The sequence below is a fragment of the Clarias gariepinus genome, chromosome 14, assembly GCF_024256425.1.
Source record: "Clarias gariepinus isolate MV-2021 ecotype Netherlands chromosome 14, CGAR_prim_01v2, whole genome shotgun sequence".
Lineage (NCBI taxonomy): Eukaryota > Metazoa > Chordata > Actinopteri > Siluriformes > Clariidae > Clarias > Clarias gariepinus.
In genome coordinates, this window is record NC_071113.1 from 24,356,159 (window position 1) to 24,368,777 (window position 12,619).

The window sequence follows — 12,619 nt, forward strand, 5'->3', positions numbered from 1 at the left end:
TGCTAAGTTAGTTTTACGCTAGTTTACGCTAGTATGTTCCAACACCTTCCAAAAAGTTCAACTTTCAAGTTCACATTTAATCAGTCCGCAGAATATGTGTCCAAATGTTTTGGGGATAATTAAGATGTTTTTTTTTTTTTTTTTTTGGGGGGGGGGGGGGGGGGGGTTGGCAAATGTACGACAAGCCTTTGTGTTTTTTTGGATTTCAGCGTTGGAACTGTCCCATAGGTGAAATTTTTGCCCAGTCCCTCTTTCTTGTTGTTGAATCATGAACACTAACCTTAAGTGAAGTAAGTGAGGCCTGCAGTTCTTTAGATGTTGTTCTTGGTTATTTTATGAGCTCCTGGGTGAGACGTTGTTCTGCTTTTGGAAACTTGGTAACATTGGTAGGCTGGAGCATTTACATTTTGGTAGGCCTTAGCAATGGCTTTGTAACCTTTGTAATCTTTACCAGACTGATAGATGTCAATTACTTTTCCCATCTGTTTCTTTAGATCACGGCATGATGTGATATCTTTTAGCGTGCTTCACTTTGTCAAACAGGTTCTATTTAAGTGATTTCTTGATTTAACAGGTCTGGCAGTAGTCAGGACTGGATGTTCCAAAAAATGTGGCTAATCACAGTTCATTCATGCTTTAGCAAAATACAAATTTTGCATTTACTCAGGGTTATCTTTGTGTAATATTAAAATTTGTTTGATGATCTGAATCATTTAAGTGTGACAAATTTGCAAAAATATTAAACATCAGGAAGTGGGCAAGTGCTTTTTCACGGCACTGTATTATGAACAATTTTTTTCCTGCAATATCTTAACAGGGCTGGAAGACTCCATCGATATAATTGATTATAATATATTTTACACCCATGTTTGCCTGGTCTTTAATATGTTAAATAATAGCATTTACTGTTTTCTTAATGCCACCATTGAAATGACTGCCACTACTGTTTTGCTATTTGAAAACCTATACATCGTGATATATAAATCGAAACTATCAATACTATTTATTATAGTGACATTTAAACATATTGTGTATGATATGTTTAGGGCCAGGGGTAGCTCAATGGTTAAGGCATTGGACTACGGTTTGGAAGATCCCAGGTTCAAACCCCACAACCCCCAAGTTGCCACTGTTGGGCCCTTGAGCAAGGCCCTTAACCCTCAACTGCTTGGATGTGTAATAAGATAAAAATGTAATTCGCTCTGGATAAGCGCGTCTGCTAAATGTATCATGATCCTTTTTTTTATATTACTCATCTGTGTGCATCTTTGCAGGAATATCCAAGTCCTATAGGAATGTAGTAGCTTTTTCTTAGTTTGAATGGATAAACTGAATACTAGGTCCTTTAACACATAATATACCTTTTAACTTTGTTATTCCAGGCTTCCTAAGAAATATCAATAACATCCCAATAAAGTCAAGAAGAAGCTCAGACAATGAGGCACCAGGAGAACATTATCATAGTTTATGTGCCAAAATATTGATCAGCCCCTTACAAGAGTCAAGCAGCTTCATCTCATTTTTCTTATTGCCAGGCATTCGCTTGCAGTCTTGGATAGGACAAAATGTCTGCTGGAATGGGAATGCACTTCTTCTGGAGCAATGTTAAGTAAACATCAACTATGATTCAGAACCCTTCGTGATTTTAGCGATATCTTTTTATTTCTACTTTGTTCCAGGCCAGGGAATTACATGTCCTAGAAGTTTCATATCCTAAACTGCCATTAATAAACCAGTTAAATCACTCATTTCTACACCCACACACAGAGACACGAGCTTTAAAGAGAATGTTAAATGCATGAAAACCTCGGAGACGACCCAGCGCAGCTGAAAAGTCGTCACGTTACTGGAGTCGTGTGCCTCGCCCCAAATTCAGGATGAACCCTTTTACTGACTGAACAGGCATTTCCAGGAACTATCACTCTACACACTCTGTTATGGGCTCAGATTACTGTTCAGTACTCTATTCATAATAAACTGGACAAGACCCGCCCACTAGGCCACCCCTACAGGAAGCATCACTGGTTATAGTAAACATCCCAAAGGAGATAAACAGGATTTTGACACATGAAAAAGCCATGCAAGCAAAAGGATGTAGACTGTAACTTCTCTCATCAATCGTTATTTATTTTAGTTTTAAAGGAAACTAATCTGAGGAACAAGAATTTCTTTTTTTATATTAAAATGTTTTTTTTCATATACTGTAAATGGCTAATCCCAGTGTAATCCTCAGAAATGCATTCATTAGTGCAGCTTTAATAAGATGCTCATTCTTTCAAAGTGGAAAATTCTTTAATTGAAGATGCTCTGTTTGTACAAGTTTAAAGAGCTCACTGTGTCCTGAATGACCGTGAGAGGTAAAAGGCCCTGAAATTGATCGACACAACAAGGATTATTTTTACTTTGAAACCAACAAAAATTCGAGCATCAACACTTTTTTATAAAACACCACACAACCCAAAGCACAACAATACTACGGATAGGGTTCTTAAATCATAGCCAGGTGGTCTGTGATTTATTTCGTGTTAGAATGGTGAAAAGCACAAGACACTCTTATCAAAGTTATTGTATTAGTGGTTCTTGCAAAGCGAAGCACCACTATTGTTATCTCACAGGCTTATTTTTTTTATGATTGCACTCTTTTTCTTGTTAGCCTTCTTGTCTGATCAATAACTAAGTGGGGAAAAAAAGAGATAATAGAAAAAAAAATCTTGGACTAAATGTGGCAGCACAGTGACTTAGTGGATAGCATTGTCGCCTTGCACCTCTGGGGTCCGGGTTCGATTCCCGCCTCGGGTCTGTGTGCGTGAAGTGCATGGTTAACATACAGAAACATACAGATTACTCTAACTGCCCAGATTGCCTGTAGTGTGTGTGCCCTGAGTCTCCTGGGTTAGGGTTCAGAACCCCTGCAACCATGTATACAGGATAAAGTAGAGGTATAGATAATGATTGAGAGTAAGTGAGGGACTAAATGTGTTCTGTGAGTTAAAGGTTCAGACATAAAGTGCTGAAAATATTATACACAATAAAAACTGACTTTAAAGAGTTAGTAAATAATTAGAAAAAAAATCTGTTTTTTTTTTATTTAAAGCTGCTATTTGTTTGCAAACACTTTTAAAAGTTCATTATTTCAATTTGACTTATTACATGTGATATAAATAAATTATATAAATTGTTTGTTCCAAATATAGTATCCATGCTGTTTATTTGGCATGCGTGTATAATAAATAAAAGGGGATATTCTACAGGGACGCTCCAGTGCTTGCTCCACTAACCCACTTCCACCAGAAGGATACACTTGCCAAACCAACACGATCATTAAGAGTGTGTAAAGATATTCCGCATGATCGGGTCTCACACCTCTAACGGTACCAACGTTTTAATGTAAATATAAGGCGAAGCGGGTCCCGTCCCAATCCGCATACTGTCCCGTGCTGTCTGATACAGTAATATGTGGATTGGAACGAAGCCCTCATTCTGCCGAGAGAGTAAAAAAAAAAAATCACCGTATGTTTATGTCAAAGGAAGAATACAGAAATGAATCCAGAAACCTTACCGGTTGGAGTTCCGCGTGGAGTTCCGCGGAGAGATCACGCAGCGTGTCCGGTGAGCGCGCGCTCCCGGGTTTGCGCACGGAGCTGCTGTTGACAGGAAGGAGGAGAATTCCTGCTCGTGCGCGGATTTACTCCTCCGTTATCATCGTGCCGTTCATGGTCTTAGCGGGGGTTTTAATGGCGGGAACAGGCGCCCCCTGGTGGACGCGCGCGCGCGCAACCGAGGAGGAGCTAGGAGTGGAGTCTCAGTTACAGTATCATTCATGCATTCCCGATCGGAAGAATGTAGGTTTAACCCCCAACACTGGTCAGAAGGCTGTCGGTTCAAACCCCGACACTGGTCTGAAGGTTGTGGGTTTAAACCCCAACACTGGTCAGACCTTTTTGGGTTAAAACCCCAACACTGGTCAGAAGGTTGTGGGTTTAAACCCCAACACTGGGCAGAACATTTTGGGTTTAAACCCCAACACTGGTCAGAAGGCTATAGGTTCAAACCCCGACACTGGTCAGAAGGTTTTGGGTTCAAACCCCAACACTGGGCAGAACATTTTGGGTTTAAACCCCAACACTGGTCCGAAGGCTGTAGGTTCAAACCCTAATACTGGTCGGAAGGTTGTGGGTTTAAACCCCAACACTGGGCAGGACATTTTGGGTTTAAACCCCAACACTGGTCAGAAGGCTGTAGGTTCAAACCCTAATACTGGTCGGAAGGTTGTGGGTTCGAACCCGAACCCCTTGAGCAAAGCCCTTAACCCTTTCCGCTCTAGTATCATGGCACTTTGATTCTAGTACTTTATTTCATCTTGGAGTTGCTATGATAAATAGAAAAAACTATAAATACTACAACTAGATATTATTATTATTATTATTATATATAAGGCCAAGGGTGATAACCATTGTATTTATTCACATTTTACAACCATGGTGGACATTCACACACTACAGGCAATGTGGAAATGTCAATTAGCCTAACCTGTGTCTTTGGACTGTGAGAGGAAACCCGCCAAGCACAAGATGAACACGCAAACTACATGTACACAGACCCCGTGGCAGAAATCGATCCCGGAGCCTAGAGATGCAAGCTGAAAGTGCTAACCACTAAGCCATCGTGCAGGTGTGAGAAATGCAAGGGTTTAAAAAAATCCTATTCTTCATTTTGATTCTTTTCAAATATACAAATATACCAAACTGTGCAAAAGTCTTAGGCACCATATTAACTTTAAAAAAAACAGTATACATTTGTCCTGTGTATATTATTTTGTACAAAACCATTTATTGTTTCCAAATATACCTTAAAAATTAATAAATAATGTTACAAAACAATATTTGCATGCCTGTAAAGAAAGCAACATATTACACAACAGATCGGTTTTCAGATGCAAACAAAAACCTAATATAGGCTTTTGCGTGAAAATGATGACGATAAAATAATGCTTTTATTTATTTATTTATTTTTACTCTCATAACTATGGTCTGTTATTCAGCACAATCAAAAGTCCCAGTTTGACTTGAACACCCCTCATAGCATTTAAAATGTTTCCATGTGTCATTTATGTTGCCATTTAAAATTGCAAAAAGTGACACCCACTGGACATCATGAGCACATACAATTTTTATTCTTTCAGCCATTTAATGTCCTCAACTATGTTTCCATTTAGGGCTGTAGTGCATATCACACAGGAAGAGTCCATAAACACTCTCACATAAAGTCAGCTCACAGTTCACCTACAAGTATGTCTTTAGGCTGTAGCGGCAATCAGGACTATGTGCAGGAAACTGATACCATCTCCAAGAGAACTAATCATTGAGACACAAGGAAAACTCAAGGGGAAACTACGATTTGAAAGTAACTTGAACTGAGTGTCGAGCTACAGACCCTAATGATGTGTATAACTAACGCTACCTGCTGCACTCTCAAATTTTGTTTCATAAATACTACATAAAATTACACAACACCTACAGTAATACATGCTCATCTTTTTGCCATCATACAAATGCACACATGCCTTTTTCCTGGGCTGTAAACGTGTCTTGTTTATTACCATGGAGATTTATAGCATTATCAAAATGCTGAGGACTTTGGACCAGCAGATGCCACCTCTAAAATAGTTTTCATAATTATCATATGGCACAAAGTGCTGTCGATTTGAAACATATAAATTATTATTTTGTTCAAAAACCTAATCTAAAAGCAAAGAAGATGCTGATGAATATAAAGCTAATAAAGGTAACGTATTTCAATTTTGGTTCAATATCCAAATTGTTATTAAAGCCACAGCAACAAATCTATCAGAAAATATATGTATTTAGGTGATGTGTTTGATTCTTGGCATGGAACGAGAGAATAATAACATGAAACTAACGTCATTTTATTTATCATGTTTCTAAAGCAAAATATGAATGCCATGACAACTGCAATTACTCTCTGAGCAAAGGTCTGATTATTTTATTGCACCTCTGGGGGTAAAGGCTGTATTTCCTCTTGCTACTGGTCTGGGAACAGTTTTCCTTATTCTAAGTCCTGTTATTATTAATTCCTAAAAGTGCCACTAAACAGGTCTGGGATCATAGGTACATTGTGATGACGCACAATGACTCTTGTCCTCTGCGTTTACCCCACCCTGTGCTGTAGTTCCCTGTCATGTGTACAAGGAATATTCTTTTTCATCTGTGCCACTAGGAAAACAGGTCTGGACAGCTACACTGGGACCAATTTTTAAGAAGGAGAAAAGAAAGAACACAGCAAAACCATGCCTTCAGCCGAGAAGATCTTGTACTTCCTATCCAGCACGGTGTTGAATGTAATCGGTGTCGCCGTCCTCGGCTATGGGATGTCAGCAAAGTGGGCCTCCTCCAAAATGGCCTGCTCACCTACAAGTACTGATTTGTTCAACGGATCTGGAACCATTAGCATGGGACTGTTTGACGGATCGGAGAAGGCCTGTGATCGGTTTGACACTGGTGAAAAGGAGATAAAAGGTAAGTTAAATGTATAAAAATAAAAAAGGCTCAGATGTAATTGAAAGCACCAGTCTTTTTTATATAAAAAAGAACACAGATAGAGAAAAATATAATATATAATGAGGTATAGCATGTAAAATAAAAAAAGGTTTATATACATTTTATTATAATTTATAATTTTTTTAAGAATGTTTGTGAAATACATAATACGTTTAACCAACTGAAACAATTAAATAGGATTAAAAAATAAGTGTTTGCTTGGTTATGGTAGATTATTTTAAAATTACATTTTAACTAAATTAAATAAATGTAAAACTTAAATTTATGATGGTTTTAGCTTTTGAATTCAGAACTCAACAGCTTCGTATTTTTTCTATTATTAATCTATGTGACTTGATGTCTCAGTAAGTGTAATTAGAGTGTATTTTTTATGCTTATTTATTTCGAAACATCACTTATTTGTTGTGTTTGAATTTGTAACTTTTACCAGCACATATGTTTTTATATCAGAAAGAGATGTTGGATGTTTGTGAATAATATAAACCGTAATTAATCTGTTCAATATGTGTTAAATTGTATTAATAAACCACAGTGATATTTATTACTAATATAAAATCTTCTCTTTATTAGTGTTTGATAAGATGGGGGAAGTTGGGGGTGCTGGAGTAGCATTACATGCTTTGGTGGTTTTCCTCTTGGTCTTGGCTCTGCTGGCCTCTGGAGGTAGCATCCTCATCACTCTCTACAATACTATCAGTAATCCATATGAAACCTACATGGGTCCCATTGGCCTGTACGTCTGCAGTGGACTAAGTGGTGAGAAATTATCAACGCATACACACAGTTTTATAACCTTTTATTGTATCCTCATTAAAGGTCCCAGAAAGCAAATTGAAAAGTGATTAATAAAATTACAAAGCATCACAAAGCCTTCTATTTCCTCTCTACATATATAGCACAAGTATCATTCAATAACCAATACATGAAATTATATAAGATTATAGCTCCCTTTATTAATGTGGAAACATGTTAAATTCTCTCATATTATAAGCAGTGGTTTGCTCACATCAGTTTTTTTAAGATGTTAAAATAAACTACTGTTTGTAACAAAAAAACTGCAAAAAGCTATTTTATCCTAAAAACTACAAAACTTTAACTTTACCTCTGACTGTTACAAACCATTGACCCAGGAGACTCCTCCCAAAATGCTAAAAAAAAACGTCTCCTCTTTTTTACAGACACATAAAAATAATAATAATAATAATAATAATAATAAGCAAGTAACAAGTAATTTCTAAATTCATTTATTTATTTACAAAAAATTATATGGGCAAGTATTAGATGTATTAAGGCAAGCACATTAATAAAACCCAGGGATTAGAATTACTATCAAAGTTGTCAAAGTTCCTGGTTACCATTTAACTGGATTTGTGTTGTCCTATATTAATTGTTACTCTGTGTTAATTGAATATTATATTCCTGTATGTATGTATTTAATGTGTTATTTTGTTATCTCATTTTTCTTGGATATAGCATGCTTGGCATTTTTGGCAATGGTCCTGTACCTGATAAATCTTCTTGGAATCAACATAGCAAATAAGATGCTGTCTCAAGGCTTTACTGGAACTCTAAAGGACGAGGTTGTGACATTCCTGGTCGGCTTTTTTATGATTCTGCCGTACATTGTTGTTAACCTGGTGGCCATACTCCTGGTGTACCTTTATGCACACGCGGCCTACAGGCAACGCCAAGAACAGCAGAAACCCACAGAGGACGCACCCAAGGAGATTCTGATGTACTGATATGCAGAGGAGTCTATCCATAAGACTGTGATTAAAAACGCAAAGATCAGGGGCGTTTTTGCACCCACAGAGTATACTTATATTATATTTGACTAAATGCTACAACAAAACAAATGTTTTAAAATGAAAAACAACAAAATTTTATTAATTTTGTAAAAAAAAAAAACATATTCCCTATTTTTGTTCTATTGTTCCCTGTCTTATTTGATGTAACGGATGTCCGTTAAATATTCTCAGAAATGAATAAGCAAACAATCTGTATTTATGTTTTCTATAGATATAGATTAGCTAGATGTAGGTTAGATTTTCTTCCCATACTCGGTATGAGACAGCAAATGTACATAATAAGGCCTTGTTACACATATCAGCTTTGTAAATATAGCCATAATTATTTATTGGTACCAGAGACCTTGCACTGATCATTTAATTCCAGATAAATTTGTTGCATAATATTAACTCTTTCATAACATGTTAGAAACCGATTAGAAAAATTCATTCCAGTGCCTGTATTCCTGTCTTTATTTTACTGTCTAAAAGTCTGCTCTTAATTTGTAAAAGCAAGAACTGGATAATACTCCTTGTGGTGGTGTGGTTTAAATGCTCATTCTTGCATTTAGTCTGTTTATTATTTTTTTATATATTGATCCATAAGCATTCTATCATTACACATTATATATTGTATTATATTACATTATATGAACTGTTTCTTTTAAACTAATAATATGAGATCAAATATAACTTGCTGATGTTGTAGCTACTTTGCAAGTTTTGATTCTTCACTAAAGTGTCAACATTCATATATAACTTTACTACAATATTTGGAAAAGACCCACAGGTGATTCTCCTTTGACCATCCAGATAAAAAAGAAAGACACAGAACTTTAACATAGATACACAAGACCAATACATAATTTTGGCAGACTGTAGCTATTTCATTATCTGTAATAATAATAATAATAATAATTAATAATAATAGATACTTTAAAACTTTATTTTATTTTTCTTTTCCCATTGGATTCCCATTGCCATTTCCTACACAAAAAAAAGGCCTGTGTATATTTCTGAAAAAAAAAAAAACAGATTAAAGAAAAATACATTATGTGGGTTGCTCATATTAAAGTAATGTTAACTTAAACATTATTTCATTTTGTTCATTTACACTGAATATAAATATCTAGGTTAGAGTAAACATGACTTTAATATGTGCATTTTTTTCCATATAAATCACCCTTTCCAGTTTGCTTTTCTTAAGCCATGTTATGCAACAGGGAAGCTGTTCTTCCTTTAAACCACAGGACTTATATGCCATCTCTTTTTATGTAAATTCTTTTTAATGAATTACCAAAAATGTGTAGAGCAGGGAGAGTCGATATTTCTCACAGAAAGCATTTACCCCGAGTTTATCACTAGGTGGCAGAAGTGTGCTTTGTTTGCCTTTCTTATCTTTTCTCATGTAGTCAATATTCTAACACACACTTTATGGGACTGACCAGGTGCGAGCACATAAACCAATAAAATGTGTGCTAACAAATACAGTCTTGTTTCTAGTTTCAAAATGTTAACTTCATGTTTAATAATGAAGAATATTATACAGTGAGGACACCAGTGAAAATTATTCTGTTTTTGGAAGTCTGTTTAGCAAAAAGCTTTGTATTACCAATTATATTATCAGGAAAACCTTAAGGGTAAACTAGAATCTTTAAGAGAATACAATAAAGTTTAGAATTTCTTATTATTGTGGTATTTTTTTATACTAGTTTGCCTTTGAGTTGCATGTTAACATGTGAAATATTGCAATTTCATGTTCATTTAAATGTTGACCTAGAATTTCCCTTTAATTTTTTTACAGTACAATAAAATCAAATTCTGTAAAATAGTAGATCATGGGATAGCTTTTGGGAATTTATGAAGGAGACAGAATTTGGGACAGACCCCAGATATTCCAGTTATATTTTTGTGCCTCAGTAAAAGGGGAGGATTTCTAAATAGCAATCAACAATTGTGGTTTAAATTTATAAATAACATTTATGCTCTGCAGCAGCTGAAAGAATTGTGATTGTATGTGATTTTATGCCAGGTAGGTTGGTGATTTTGAATAGGATTATTATTATTATTATTATTATTATTATTATTATCATTACTACTACTATTACTTACTCACACACTCATTCATTCTCTTTGCATGCAACAACAACAACAACAACAACAACAACAATAATAATAATAATAATAATAATAATAATACATTTTGTGCTTGTGTTCAGGTGACATGCTTTTACTCTTGGTGTGCAGTGATACATACCACACAGCCGCTCTATACCTGGCCCAGAAGTGTGTTATTCTGGCCATACTGCATATTTTGTTAGCATTGTGTAGACTTTCATCCATAGCAGTTCACATGTATGCAGTTCCGCTAATGATGTCAAAAAGAAGCCTGGTTTTCAGGTACACAGTGTGGATTCCTCTTTTTCTCTCTTTCTCTGTATCTCTTTCTCTCTCTCTGATGAAGGTGGATTAGGCTGGAGCCCTGGGTTCAGGACACTGGGATTATGTGATAGGATTAAGGAAACACTATGACTCCAGCAGCGTGCATCACAGGACCCTCTGAAACACACACCTGTAGCTGCAGGGTATGGATGCTCTCACACACAAAGATAAGATAACACACAGGGCAGTGTGTACACACCATGCCTGACACTCAGCCTTGCTTGTTCTCTCAGGTCTCAGTTTCAAGCTTTATTTACAAGAGTAGTTGATTCCTAAGTCAGGAATGATGAAATTTTTACTCTTGTTTGCTTCCTGTGCATGCTTGTGAGCCTGGGGCAAAATCAATGCAGGCCTTCGCTGACCCATTTTATAGATATATATATGGTATGAAGAAAATGTTGATGTTTTTTATTCAATCTTAACACTGAGATTCACATTTTAAGTGTAAAATTGTGGTTTGAAGTGATGTATGGTAGTGCATATTATATATAATATTTAAAGTAAAAAAATTTAACGCCAGCTTCACAACTGCAGCCTAATTTTTTATTATAATTATTCATGTTAATTATTAAAAAGGAGTCAGAAAGCGATCTGAAATAACTGCCAAAGAACAAAATAGTCAAAAGAGTCAAAACAATATAAAATAGAAGGTGCTAAATTACAACTGGGTAAGATTATTATTTTTAAGCCAATTATAAATGTATCCTGGTAGGTTTTTTTGTGTCGTTGTTGTTGTTTTTGTTTATCCACTATTTCGTGGTGTCCTAAGGGTATGCAAACTTTTGCAGTCACCAGTAGTTAGCAGGACTGTTTACACTTCTCACTTTTTAACCATTTGTAATAAAATGTGTTAGTTTATGAATGTTTTCAGTTTATAAATGCACCTGATAGCTATGACCTTAATCAACAAGAAAAGATGGAAAAAATTGGTTAAAAAATATATATATAAAAGGATATTCATAAAATGTCGTATCCTCATATTTGACTAAAGAAGATAAACTTTATTTTTTCATATAAATAACTTTATTAACATTGCAGTATAACTACATTTTATATTTTTTACTCTTCTTTTTAACTTTAGATTTATGCATGCAAATCAGCAGACCAATCAGCTAGGAATAACTTAAGAAAACAAAGATATACAAATAAGATTGCAGTTATAGTGTGAAATTCTGCAAAGAGCAGGAATCTTTGTGTGAGATCTCTGCTCTCTCTGTTCACTCAGCCCGAGGCTCTGATACAGATCTAGAAAGCTGTCAAATCCCCTGAACCCAACACAACAAAAGGAGTCATTTAGATCCACTGATCTACTCTATACAAGTATAAAAAGCAATTGTGAATAATGTGATATGTGATGTTATAACAATTCAAAGTCACCACACAGACATCAACAACTTACAGTATAAATGCCTTTTTGTTTGTTCGTTTGTTTGTTTTTCTTGTTTTCTGGAAATTGAATCTGCATGTATTTAGGATATTTTTAATTCTTTTTGCCACATTCAACAGATTTTCTGTCCTTTCATAAAGCATTTAATCATACATGTGTACAAAATTTTTTTAATGAAGCACATCAATAAATTTCCTATAGATTGATTTGTTTTTCCACGTTTGTAGACGAAGCATAAAATTGCTCCAGGGATTTAAAGATAGTCTAAAGTGCTGAATACAGTCAAACACTGAAGTGCGAAAGAAAAATAAACACTTAATACGTAACCCAAATTAATATATGATATCACACTTCAGGTCTTTTGTGATAGCATATACTGTAGGTGTCACTAAAATACATTTTATTTCCTGTTTTTCAAAATCTTC

At 35.3% G+C, this 12,619-nt stretch overlaps 2 protein-coding genes across 3 annotated transcripts in view; one reads left to right on the forward strand and one right to left on the reverse strand.

Moving 5' to 3' along the window:
* Window positions 1–3,689, reverse strand: part of ptprea (protein tyrosine phosphatase receptor type Ea) — an 83,214-nt gene extending 79,525 nt beyond the window's left edge. Inside the window, exon 1 of one of the 2 annotated variants that reach the window (XM_053511151.1) lies at window positions 3,560–3,689. The gene's annotated coding sequence lies outside the window, so the exon portion shown is untranslated. The remainder of the gene's footprint in view (window positions 1–3,559) is intronic. The other variant, XM_053511152.1, reaches the window with a different exon arrangement.
* Window positions 3,690–6,201: 2,512 nt separating this feature from the next.
* LOC128541532 (clarin-3) lies at window positions 6,202–10,052 on the forward strand. The gene is made up of 3 exons (XM_053511999.1): window positions 6,202–6,536; window positions 7,149–7,334; window positions 8,052–10,052. The coding sequence occupies exons 1-3, from the start codon at window positions 6,308–6,310 to the stop codon at window positions 8,318–8,320; spliced, it is 684 nt and encodes a 227-aa protein (XP_053367974.1). The 5' UTR covers window positions 6,202–6,307; the 3' UTR covers window positions 8,321–10,052.
* The last annotated feature ends 2,567 nt before the right edge of the window (window positions 10,053–12,619 follow it).